General features: G+C 52.7%; 1 protein-coding gene across 1 annotated transcript in view; it reads left to right on the forward strand.

Moving 5' to 3' along the window:
* Positions 1-13,308, forward strand: part of MROH6 (maestro heat like repeat family member 6) — a 39,237-nt gene that overhangs the window by 15,751 nt on the left and 10,178 nt on the right. The window contains exons 6-8 of the mRNA XM_025188952.2: positions 1,460-1,647; positions 11,314-11,451; positions 11,583-11,697. Of these exons, the coding sequence (XP_025044737.2) occupies positions 1,460-1,647; positions 11,314-11,451; positions 11,583-11,697 (441 nt within the window). The remainder of the gene's footprint in view (positions 1-1,459; positions 1,648-11,313; positions 11,452-11,582; positions 11,698-13,308) is intronic.

A 13,308-nucleotide genomic window follows, 5' to 3' on the forward strand; every position in this document is an offset into this window, starting at 1 on the left:
TTAAGGTCAGAAGGGACCATTATGATCATCTAGTCTGACCCCCTGCACAGTGCAGGCCACAGAATCTCACCCACCCCTCTTAGAATAATCCTCTCACCTATATCTCCAATATTGAAGCCTTCAAATACTTTGAAGGTCCCAAGATGCAGAGAATCCTCCAGCTGTGATCTGTGCCCCATGCTACAGAGGAAGGCGAAAAACCTCCAGGGTCTCTACCAATCTACCCTGGAGGAAAATTCCTTCCCGACCCCAAATATGGCGATCAGCTAAACCCTGAGCATGTGGGCAAGACTCACCAGCCAGACACCCAGAAATTCTCTATAGTAACTCCTATCATCCCTCCATTGACCTATTTCCCAATGATAATGAATGGTCAATTAGTTACCAAGATCATATTATCTCATCAACCCATCCCCTTATCATAGAATCATAGAACTGGAAGAGATCTCAGAAGGTCATCAAGTCCAGCCCCCTGCTCTAGGCAGGACCAATCCCATCTAAATCAACCCGGCCAGGGCTTTGTTAAGCCGAGACTTAAACACCTCTAGGGATGGAGACTCCACTACTCCCCTAGGTAACCCTATCCAGTGCTTCACTACCCTCCTAGTTAAATAGTTTTTCCTAATATCCAACCTGGACCTCTCACACCACAACTTGAGACCATTGCTCCTTGTTCTGTCATCTGTCTCTACTGAGAACAGCCTCTCTCCATCCTCTTTGGAACCTCCCTTCAGGAAGTTGAAGGCTGCTATCAAATCCACAGGACTGCAGCAAGAACAATAACAAATGTAGAAAACCCAACTTTTGAGGAGAAGTTTAAAAATGGGCATGCTCCATCTTGGCAAAAGGAGACTGAAAGGGGACCTGATAATTTTAAAATGTGTTGAGGGCTATGCTAAAGGGGGGATGAATTGTTCTCCATGTCCACAGAAGGGAGGACAAGAAGTAATGGGCTTAATTTTTGCAGCAAAGTGAGCTATTAGGAAATCCTTTCTAACTCTAAGGCCAGGTCTACACTAGACCCAGCAGCTTGGCTTAAGGTACGCAACTCGGCTTACTTTAAGCAGAGCTTGGCAGAGTTCCCATAGTGGGAGGCTGATGGAAGCAAACGCTCCCGTCAGCTTCCCTTACTCCTGGCAATAGCAGGAGTACCAGATGCCGGCAGGGGCATCCTTTGAGTTTGAATTAGTGAGTCTTAACTAGACTCGCTCAATCGAACTCCAGAAGATTGATCATGGCAGCGGCGATCTTCCATAGAGTGAAGATGAGGCCTTAGGGTAGTTAAGCTCTGGCACAAGCTTCTGAGGACAAGCACCTCTCAGGATGAGTTATGTTTACTTGGTTCTGCCTCGGCAAGGGGGGGGCCTCTTCAGCTGCTTGCCTTTCAGACCAAAATTTCAATGATTCTAAGAGGGGAGGCAGAGGATTTTACAGTTAGAGTTGTCTCTATCTTCCTCAGGCAACCAGAGCCCTGTGTGAGATGCTTACTATCTACATGTGCACTGGGGCAATGCGGGGCTTCTACCCCCAGCTATTCCTAGCCCTGCTGACTCAAGTTCACTACCTGGTGAGCCTGCCAGGCTACACTGAGGTCACCAGAAGGGAGTGCGGCCAGCAGGACCGGCTCATGACAGCCAGCCACGTGAGGTAATTATGGAAAAGAGCAGATGCTTATCAGGTGAGTAACCTCCTGGATGTTCCTCATGGCAGGACTTGGCAGAACCTACCAAAGGCTTGGATGGGAACACACACCACTCTCTCAAGAAGGGGTCCTGTTGGGGAGGGGGCTTTGGCTTAACTCAGATGGACACAAACCTAGGAAAAGTCTCCAGCTGCACCCCTTCCATGTGGCCATACAAGCGGTAAACTCCAGAATTCCACAAACCATGCAGGGTACGTCCTCCTCTGCTTCTGCCAAGCTTCCTTTCCTGGCTTCTGATCAATAGCAAACCTTTTAAATACCATACGTGATGCAACTGAACAGCCTCAGCTGCATCTGAATGGCTCCCAGCTTATAGGGCCTCCCTGAGCTGCCTGTGAACCCTGGTTGATACTAACCCCCTCCACCCCAATGTCACTCTGGCTCAACAGTGCCTCACCTGATGGACACCACTAGCATGTCTATGGCAGGGCTTTTGAATCCCTTTCAGAGTGGCACCAATACATCTGTAAGCTTGATGTGAGGCTGAGTCATCCCTGAACCAGAGCCTGATTAAGCTGCATGTGCTGAGTCATTCCCATAGGCTCCAGACACTCCCAAATCAGGAGCTGGTCTGGTGACTCTCAGGGCAGGTATATAATCCTCACAGGAGACAGGAACTCTCCTCTACTTGCTAGCTGTGACAGTCTCCTAAGGTCTTCACAATTGAAGATCGTAATCCCAACTATATGTATAAAATGATGGGAACTAAATTAGCTGCTGCCACTCGAGAGAGAGATCTTGGAGTCATTGTGGATAGTTCTCTGAAAACATCCACTCAATGTGCAGCCGCAGTCAAAAAAAGCAAACAGAATGTTCTGAATCATTACGAAAGGGACAGAGAATAATAATTGTCTCTATATAAATCCATGGTACGCCCACATCTTGTATACTGTGTCTGCAGATGTGGTTGCCTCATCTCAAGAAAGATATCTTGGCATTGGAAAAAGTCAGAAAAGGGCAACAAAATTATCAGAGGTATGGAACAACTGCCATAACACAAGAAATAGGGGTCACCAAATGAAATAAATAGGTAGCAAACAAACACAAGGAAGTTTTTCTTCACACAGCGCACCGTCAACCTGTGGGACTCCTTGCCAGAGGATGTTGTGAAGATCAGGACTTGAATAGGGTTCAAAAAAGAACTAGATAAATTCATGGAGGGTAGGTCCATCACTGGCTATTATCCAGGGTGGGTAGGAATGATGTCCCTAACCTCTCTTTGTCTGGAAATAGATGACAGAAGAGGGATCATTTGATGATTCCCTGTTCTGTTCACTCCCTCTGGAGCATCAGGCATTTTCCACTGTCAGAAGACAGGATACTGGGCTATATGGACCTTTGGTCTGACCCAGTATGTCCTTTCTTATGTTCATATGAGAAGAGATTAATAAGACTGGGACTTTTCAGATTGGAAAATAGATGACTAAGGGATGATATTATACAGGGCTATAAAATCATAACTAGTGTAGAGAAAGTGAATAAAAAAAAGTTATTTACTCCTTCCAAGAACACAAGAACTAAGGTTCACTAAATGAAAATAATAGGTAGCAGGTTTAAAACAAACAAAAAGGAAGTATTTCTTAATACAACTCACAGTCAACCTGTGGAACTCCCTGCTAGAGTATGTTGTAAAGGCTAAGACTATAACAGGGTTATATCAACAGGTGTGTTGTAAGCAAAACTCGTGAAGTCATTCTGCCGCTCTATTCTGCACTAGTTAGGCCTCAGCTGGAGTACTGTGTCCAGTTCTGGGCGCCACATTTCAAGAAAGATGTGGAGAAATTGGAAAGGGTACAGAGAAGAGCGACAAGAATGATTAAAGGTTTAGAGAACATGACCTATGAAGCCAGGCTTCATGAACTGGGCTTGTTTAGTTTGGAAAAAAGAAGATTAAGGGGGGACATGATAGCGGTTTTCAAATATCTAAAAGGGTGTCACAAGGAGGAAGGCGAAAATTTGTTCCTCTTGGTTTCTGAGGACAGGACAAGGAGTAATGGGCTTAAAGTGCAGCAGGGGAAGTTTAGATTGGACATTAGGAAAAAATTCCTAACTGTCAGGGTGGTCAAATATTGGAATAAATTGCCAAGGGAGGTGGTGGAATCTCCCTGTCTGGAGATATTTAAGAACAGGTTAGATAGACATCTGTCAGGGATGGTGTAGACGGAGCTTGATCCTGCCTTGAGGGCGGGGGGCTGGACTCGATGACCTCTCGAGGTCCCTTCCAGTCCTATTATTCTATGATTCTATGATTCTAGGGTTCAAAAAAAGAGCTAGATAAATTAATAAATTAATGGAGGGTAGGTCCATCAATGGCTATTAATCAGGATAGGCAAGGATGGCATCCCTAGCCTCTGTTTGCCAGAAGCTGGGAATGGACGACAGGAGATGGATCACTTGATGATTACCTGGTCTGTTCATTCCCTCTGGGGTACTTGGCATTGGACACTGTCAGAGGACAGGATACTGGGCTAGATTTGCAAATTCCATACAATCCAGTTAGGACTGAATAAAGATTTAGATTGGTTATCTCACTACAAAGGCAATTTCCCCTCTCCTGGTATTCACAACTTCTTATCAGCTGCTGTGAGTGAACCATATCCACCTGACTGAATTGGCCTCATTAACACTGGCGATACACTAGATAAGTAACATGTATATATCCCTGCCTCTGTAATTTCCACTCTAGTTCATCTGATGAAGTGGTTTTTACCCATGAAAGTTTATGCCCTACTAAATCTGGGTATGTCTACACTACAACGTTAATTCGAACTAACTTAGTTCGAATTAGTTAATTCGAACTAAGCTAATTCAAACTAATGCATCTAGAACTAAAAACTAGTTCGAATTAGCGTTTTGCTAATTTGAACTAGCGCATCCACATTAAGTGGACCCTGAAGCGGAGTTAAGGATGGCCGGAAGCAGTGCCGGCAGGGCATCAGAGGAGGACTTAGAGCGTGGAGATGCTGTCTCAGGCTAGCCGAGGGCAGTGCTTAAAGGGTCCCGACCCCCATCCCGGACAGACAGTTCTCAGGGGTGCCCCGCTTGCAAAGCAGTCCTGGCTTGGAGTGCCCAGAGTGCCCACACTGGGCACATCACAGCACTCGGCCATCAGCCCGGCTGCACTTGCCACAGGCTGCCATCTGGGGAGAGGAGGCAATTGGGGGGCTGCAGGAGAGCTTCCACCCCCAGAAGCCCGCAGAGCCAGCCCAGTCCTCCCCATCGGGGGCTCGTACCCCTTTCCTACCTCACCTCCTTCCACTTACCCTTTCCTAGCCCCTCTTCTTGATGTACAAAATAAAGATAACGTGTCTTCCAAAATGGAATCTGTCTTTATTGAACAAAACTGGGGGAGACTGGGAAAAGGAGGTGGGAGAGGAGAAGAGAGAGGCTGGGAGAGGGGAGGGCAACTAACATGATCAGGGGTTGGGAACAGGTCCCAGATGAAGAGAGGCTAAAGAGACTGGGACTTTTCAGCTCGGAAAAGAGGAGATGGAGGGGGGATATGATAGAGGTCTATAAAAGCACGAGTGGGGTGGAGAGGGGTGCATACAGAAAAGTTCTTCATTAGTTCCCATAATAGAAGGATTAGAGGACACCAAAGGAAAGGAATGGGTAGCAGGCTTCAAAGTAGTAACAGAAAGTTGTTCTTCACAAAGCAAAGAGTCAACCTGTGGAACTCCTTGCTGCAGGAGGCTGTGAAGGCTAGAACTGGAACAGAGTTTAAAGGGAAGTGAGATCAAGTCATGGAGGTTGGGTCCATGGAGTGGTATTAGCCAGGGGGTAGGAGTGGTGTCCCTGCCCAAGGTTTGTGGAAGGCTGGAGAGGGATGGCACGAGACAAATGGCTTGGTCACTGTCTTCGGTCCATCCCCTCCAGGGTCCCTAGGGTTGGCCGCTGTCGGCAGACAGGCTACTGGGCTAGATGGACCTTTGGTCTGACCCAGGACGGCCATTGTAAGCTCAGGGCTCAGGGTCGGGGGTCTCAGTGGACCCCCTTGATTCTCTTGCACACCTGCTCCTGGGTGGCCAGGCTGGCAGCTATCCTGCCCAAGCCGGCCACTTTCCTGTGCCTAGTGCGGAGATCGTGGACAAGGTCCACGATCTCCGCACTAGCCCAGGCGGGTGCCTGCCTCTTGCGGTCCCGGGCAAGCTCCCGGGAGCCGCCAGCCTGGTCCCGGGAAGAGTGGGAGGGCTGCGGGGCATCGGGTGGCTGGCTCGATCCGTGCCAGGTGCAGGGTCTGCTGGCTGGGTGCTGGCAGGCTTGCACCTGGCACGGGCACCGTAGCCAGCCCGTGCCCCTTTAAGGGGTCCGGGGCCGGGAGGGGGGCAGTAGAGTTTCCCTGGTGGTGGCCAGAGTGGCCACCAGGGAAAGCTGGGGAGGGCTAGCCTCCCACTAGTTCGAATTAAGAGGCTACACACCCCTTAATTCAAACTAGCTAGTTCGAACTAGGCTTAATCCTCGTGGAATGAGGATTACCTAGTTCGAACTAAGCGCTCCGTTAGTTCGAATTAAATTCAAACTAACGGAGCGCTAGTGTAGCGCCTATGAAAGTTAGTTCGAACTAACGTCCGTTAGTTCGAACTAACTTTGTAGTATAGACATACCCTCCGTTAGTCTTTTAGGTGCCACGGGACTTCTTGGATTTTTTTTTCAAATACAAAGACTAACATGGCCACCTCTCGGATACTCTGCGTAGTTATCAATGGCTCACTGTCAAACTGGAAGGATATATCAAGTGCGGTCCTGCAGCAATTTATCTTGGGATCTATTCAATATCTTCATAAATGATTGGGATAATGGCAGAGGATGTACACTTCAAAGTTTGTGAACAAAACCAAGCTGGGAGGGATTGCAAGCACTTTGGAGGACAGACCTTGAATTCAAAATTATTTCGACAAACTGGAGAAATAGGCTGAAATAAATGGGGTGAAATTCAATAAAGACAAATGAGAAGTATTATGCTTAGGAAGAAATGATCAACTACACAAATACAAAATGGGAAATAACTAACTAGGAAGGAGCACTACAGAAAAGTATCTGGGGATTATAGTGGATCACAAACCAGGTATGACTCAGTAAGGTAACACTTTTGTAAAAAACAAACATTATTCTGGGATGCATTAGATCCTGCGATCTTCCCAAGTGCAGATTCCCTAACTACGGGGGGAGGGAAGAAGAGACATTAATCTCTCTCTGCACAGAGAAGTTTATCCTGTAGTCCCAGCCCGCCCTCACCCTTTTTTAAGCTCTCATTTACATCCTCTTGGTTTATAGCCAGTTACCAACTGTGTTGTTAGCGACCTTTTGATTTCCCATCCCATCACCATATTTGATAGTCTGGTCCCAGGGGAGAGCAGAACTAAGTACCGAAGCAGAGAGCCCAGTGAAACCAGCTCAGAGACTATTACCCGACAGAAAGTTCCCAGGAACTATGGGGAGGGCCTTAGACAGAGGGGAGGCATTTAATAACCATACGTTCCATCCATACGCACACCCATGTGGATAGAAATCAGATGGATAGGAGCTACTACGTCACACGTAAGATATCTATTGTGGCCAGGGCAGGATTATTCCTTGCAGTCGGTTCTGCAGACTAATTTAAAATGTCTCAAGCTAGAAAGCAATCCCACATTCCCCGGGGTTTGTTACATCTGTGACAAACTTGTCCGGTGATCTCCCTCCACAGGGAAAGCAGTGCCCCTGCTGCTATGCATACCATGCCTGAAGGGTGTTGATGTCTTACATCTAGCCTGTCAGCCCACCCATGAGATGATAAGAAAGTCTGTGCAGTAGAGTGGAGAAAGGATTGAGGTCCAGTTATCCATCAGAGTGTCAAATGGGTCAAAATAATTCCTGGTGCAACTCTGGCCCTATGTCTCTTGGGGTATGTCTACACTACAGTGCTAATTCGAACTAACTTAGTTCGAATTAGTTAATTCGAACTAAGCTAATTCGAACTAACGCATCTAGAACTAAAAACTAGTTCGAATTAGCATTTTGCTAATTCGAACTAGCGCGTCCACACTGATTGGACGCAGGGGCGCATTTAAGGGCGGCTGAAACCGGTTCTGGCAGGGCATCAGGTCAGTAGTTGCTTTGTGTGGCTGCTGTCTGAGACTATCTGAGGCTCGTGCTTAAAGGGACCCCCCCGGACAGCCGGTTCTTAGCTTTTCCTGCTTGCTTGCCAACCTCGCCGAGGGACAGCAAAACGTTGGTCTCTGTGCCCGTCTGTGTCGGTGCTTCCCTTCGGGGACGCCGCCACAGGTGGCAACATGGAGCCACAGCTCGCCCTGCACCTTCTGGTGCACTTTCTGGACTTGCTGCTGCAAGCCTGCCAGCAATGGCTCGAGGCTGCCTGGCACCACTTCGTGCACGTCAGCCCCCTGCCTCTCTGCCTGGCTGCCCTGGGGGCTGTGGAGGAGCCGCGGCGGTGCCCCGGCACCGGCGTGCCCCGCCGCATCTGGCGTCTGGACATCAGCAGCGACTGGTGGGACCGCATCGTCCTGGAGCACTGGGAAGACCGACAGTGGACCCAGAACTTCAGGATGAGGAGGGACACCTTCCTGGAGCTCTGCGAGTGGCTCGCCCTGCTCTGCGCAGAAGGGACACTCGCATGAGGCCCGCCATCCCCCTCCAGAAGCGGGTGGCCATCGCCCTCTGGAAGCTCTCCACGCCGGACAGCTACCGATCCGTCGGGAACCAGTTCGGCATGGGGAGATCCACCGTCGGAGTGGTGCTCATGCAGGTATGGCACTCGTCGGCCACCGAGCCGGGGGGGGGGGAAGGAGGGCTGCAAGGAGGGGATGGGCCGCCCCACGGACAAAGGGGGGGAGGGAGGAGGTGAAAGCGCCCCGCACCAGAGGAGTCGGTCTGTCCCGGCCGTACTACACGCCGCCAGGGGGTTGCTTCCGGGAGTGGGGCGTGGGGCACTGCCAGGGCACGAATGCTCCCAGCCACCTGGGCGCCCCACTGATTGGCACTTTGCTGTGTCTCTCTCCGCAGGTGGTCAAGGCCATCAACCAGGTGCTGCTCCGCAGGGTGGTCCGCCTCGCCGACCGGGACGCCGTCATCCGGGGATTCGGCGCCCTTGGCTTCCCCAACTGCGGGGGGGCCATCGACGGGACGCACATCCCCATCCTTGCCCCGGAACACCAGGCGTCCCGTTACGTGAACCGCAAGGGGTACTTTTCCGTGATCCTGCAGGCCGTGTGTGACCACCGGGGCCAGTTCACGGACATTAATGTGGGCTGGTCCGGCAAAGCACACGACGCCCGGGTGTACCGCAACTCCTCTCTGTGCCAGCGGCTGCAGGATGGTACCTTCTTCCCCGACCGCCACATCAGGGTCGGGGACGTGGACATGCCCGTGTGCCTGGTGGGGGATGCCGCCTACCCACTGCAGCCGTGGCTGATGAAGCCCTACACTGGGCACCTCAATCCCTCCCGCCAGGCCTTCAATGCCAGGCTGACCAGGGCCCGCATCGTGGTGGAGGGGGCCTTCGGGCGACTGAAAGCCCGCTTTCGATGCCTCCTCACCCGTCTGGACCTGGCCGAGCACAACATCCCTCCCGTGGTGGCAGCATGTTGTGTGCTCCACAATTTATGTGAGAGAAAGGGGGAGGCTTTCCTGCCAGCCTGGATGGCTGAGGCTGACCGCATGGCTGGCCACTACGGTCTGCCCCGCACCGCCGCCGTCCGGGAAGCCCAGCGGAGGGCTGTCCGGATCCGGGAAGCCCTGTGGGAGAGCTTCCTGGTGGAGGAGGAGGACTGACCTCTCCCTGCATGCCCCACTGGGGCCTTCTTCCACCCTACCACCTTCCGCTTTCCCCTCCCTACCTACTGTCAAATAAAGACACCTGTTTTTCAAACAAAAACGTCTTTTTATTTAACATAACTGGGGTGGGGGGGAAGGAGGAAGGAGGGTGGGAAAGGGGAGGGGGAAACCTGGGACGAGGGAGCTGAAAGGGGAGGGAAGGGAGGAAGGGAAAGGAAATCTCAGGGGTGGGGGTCCGGCTGCCTCTCCTGTCTCGCAACACTGCGGGTCCGGGGGCGTTGGTGGGGAATGGTTGTGGAGGGTGGGGCAGGAGGGACGGGGGGTGTGGAGGAAGCAGGAGCGGGAGCAGGGGGAGCAGGAGGGGGAGCAGGGGGAGCAGGAGCCGGAGCAGGAGGAATTGGGAAGCGGTCGAGCAGGCTCTAGAGGTGGCCTCGCAGGGCACGGCCCTGCTCCTCCAGTGCCTCCAAGCTCCTCCGGCGCAGCCTCAGGTCCTCCTGGACCCAGTGGTCCTGGAGACGGAGCTGTTGCTCAAGGAACCGGAGGTGCCGCCTCTGGTACTCCTCCTGGTTCCTGGCTGTCCTGCTGGCCCGGGCGCGGGCGGCTGCTGCAGGCGGAGTGGTGCGCCCTGCAGTCCCAGGTGCTGCGGCTGTGGTGAAACAAGAACAGCGGTCAATTACCCCAGGGGCCCAGGTGTGTGAAACCCAGCTCCCCTCTGCAAGGCCAGGGCCCCTGCAGGATCCCCAGCTGCTGCTCCGTGGTGGGCAAGGCCCAGGCGCACGGTCCCTGGGCTCCCTCTCGCCCCAGCCCCCCGTACACATAAGGGGAACACGATGGTACTCACATGTGGATGCCTCCCTGGCCTCAGATGACACAGGCGAGCGGCTCTGTGGGGTGCCTCGGGGGTCCCGGGTCCTGGGCAGGCTGCCGGCTCTCGGAGCCCTCCTCCTCCTCCTCCGTCTCTGGGAGCGGTCCCTCTGCCCCGGGGTCTATCATGTCCCGGGGGGCAGGGACGGCATGAGCCCCCAGGAGGCGGTCCAGAGCCTGGAAGTGGGGGCACGCCTCCGGGTCGGCCCCTGGCAGGCAGGCCCGGGAGTAGGACTGCCGCAGGTCCTTGATTTTCCAGCGCACCTGCTCCCAGCTGCACTGGTGGCCCCTGGTGGCCAGGCTGGCAGCCATGCGGCCGTAGACTGCCGCGTTCCTGTGGCTAGTGCGGAGATCGTGGACATTGGAGGCTTCCCCCCAAACCTCAATGAGGTCCACGATCTCTGCACTAGACCACGCGGGCGCCCGCCTCTTGTGGCCTCGGGCAGGCTCCTGGGAGCCGCCAGGCTGGTCCCAGGAAGAGGGGGAGGGCTAGGTGGCATCAGGTGGCTGACTCATGGGGTGTCAGCTGCTGGGTGTGCTGGCACAGGTGCTGGCAGCCTTGCAACTGGCACAAACTGTGTAGCCAACCCGTGGCCCTTTAAGGGTTCCGGGGCCGGGAGGGGGGCAGACGAGTTTCCCTGGTGTTGGCCAGAGTGGCCACCAGGGAAACCTGGGGAGGGCTAGCCTCCCACTAGTTCGAATTAAGGGGCTACACACCCCTTAATTCGAACTAGTAAGTTCGAACTAGGCTTAATCCTCGTGGAATGAGGATTACCTAGTTCGAACTAAGCGCTCCGTTAGTTTGAATTAAATTCAAACTAACGGAGTGCTAGTGTAGCGCCTATGAAAGTTAGTTCAAACTAACGTCTGTTAGTTCAAACTAATTTTGTAGTGTAGACATAACCCGGTGTCTATATACAGGAACCGAGAGGGATTGCTCTATTTCTGTAATCCTAGTCTTGTTTTCAATGCAGCTGTGCAGTAGACGCGCTGAAGGCTATGCTGATCCGAGATAGGAACGAAATAGTGTTGCCGTGGATGGAGAAAGTGGGAGGCTGGGACCTTCTCTCAAGTGCTGAGGGTTACCTGGAAGGGGTCCTTCTCTTGGCTAGGTAGGCAACAAAAGCTTCAAGTTCCTCTGGTTACCCTGGGCAGTGCTGATTCATGATCAGGCTGCCATCTGTTGCAGACTGCTTCGTGGCTGTATATTCCGCCAGTAATGAGTGTCTGATTTATATCACAGAGCCATGGTCACCCATGCAAGCCACCATCTCTCTGGGCTTCTTGCCAATTCCATCCCAAATCTCCGTACGGAGGATGAAGAGAAAACTTTGACAGCCGTGGCTTTCTTCACGGGGGTAAGACGTGTTAGTCGACATGCCTGGCTAGGCTTCGGGAGAGGGTTTATTTCCAGACGTCAGTAGGTCACTGTTGAATGGGGACTTTGCATCAGCAACTTGCCTGTCCTCTTATCTGATTATGGTGGGAGAGGCATGATGAGAGATTGGGACGGGGTGGGCCTGCTGGCCTGGCTGTCAAAGGAATTAGCTTAACTCGCCAGGGCGCCCTCCTCGGGCGATGCCTCAGCACCGTCATTTTCCTTCTAGGACCCACGTCACTCCAAGGACTGCGGCGGCGTCCTCTTTAGGGCACTGCCCTCTGACTGTGCCACGCTTTGGTGTTTCCTCTTTCCGGAGACCTGCAATCTCCGTCCAGCCACTCTCTCAGTGGCAACTGCACTTACCCTCCGTCTGCAGGCCCTAGAAGCCAGGCAGGTGCTCTCTCTAGCTTCCCCAATCCTTGCTTACAGCATTGCTCTGTCCAAAGGGCTGGCGTCCCTTCCCCTGCTAAGAGCCTGGTCTTCTCCCTTCTGAGCTCTGCGCTGCCCTGCAGCCCTTCTCAGATGAGCCTGCGGGGCCATGACTGGCTGCTCCTCTCAGACTCTTTCAGTTGGCTCTCTCTAGCGTCATAGGCGCTGACTCTGTGCCACGGGGAAAAATTCCAGGAAGCCGAGCTCTCCCCCCCAAATTCTCCTCCTCCCTCCCAGCGCCTCCCGCCTACTGCAAAACAGTTGGTTTGTGACATTTGGGATGCTCCGGGAGGGAGGGGGAAGGAGCAGGGATGTGGCGAGCTTGCGGGAGGGGGCATGGGGACGGGGACTTGGGGAAAAGGGTGGAATGAGGTGGGGTGGAGGTGGAGCTGAGGCAGGGTGAGGTGGGGTGCAGCAGGGGTTTGGGGAAAGGGGTGGGTGGAAGCAGAGCAGGGGTGGAAAGAAGTGGGGTGGGGGGTTTGACGAAAGGGGTGGAATGGGGCAATGTGGAGAGGAAGATCAAGCACCCGTCAGCTAGAGAGCATATGGACGCCTCTCTCTGTCACAGCCTCCCTAGGGCTGATTTTAACCCCACTTTTGCCAGTGAGGGGCAGCTGTCCTATCACAGAGATCCTATTTCTGGATACAGAAGCACTAGTTTTGGATGGGTTAAACCATCAGGGAATTAGAGAGAGAATGAGGTCACCAAGGGAATTTTTCTCAGGGCTCCCTCACTAATGCGGTAACTTGTCTTTCCCCAGGTCTTTGGGGCTGCCTGAGTCCAGTGGCCCTTCATCTAAACCCCTGACATCCATTGGTACTTCACTGGATTTTTATTTTTAACTTGCAGATCAATCCCACTTGTGGGGGACAGTTCTGAGAAAGGGCTATTCACACCTCATGACGTGTGGGCGAGGAGTGAACTGTTTTCACACAGGAGTGGGCTGGGAGCTGTATTCCTTCGTCTAACGTTTCAGTGGGCAGGTGTTGGTGGGTTGTGATATAAGAGCCAATGAGATAATCGGGTGGTGTCTTCTGGCCTTAAACTCTACAACTTCTAGGAGAATTTATAGCAGAATGCAGGGAATGTTGCCTCTGACATCCATCCAAAGAACACAGCTCTGTTTTCTGCTTGTAATGGACTCACTGCTCTGATTTT

The sequence above is a fragment of the Pelodiscus sinensis genome, chromosome 2, assembly GCF_049634645.1.
Source record: "Pelodiscus sinensis isolate JC-2024 chromosome 2, ASM4963464v1, whole genome shotgun sequence".
In the NCBI taxonomy this organism is placed as follows: Eukaryota; Metazoa; Chordata; order Testudines; family Trionychidae; genus Pelodiscus; species Pelodiscus sinensis.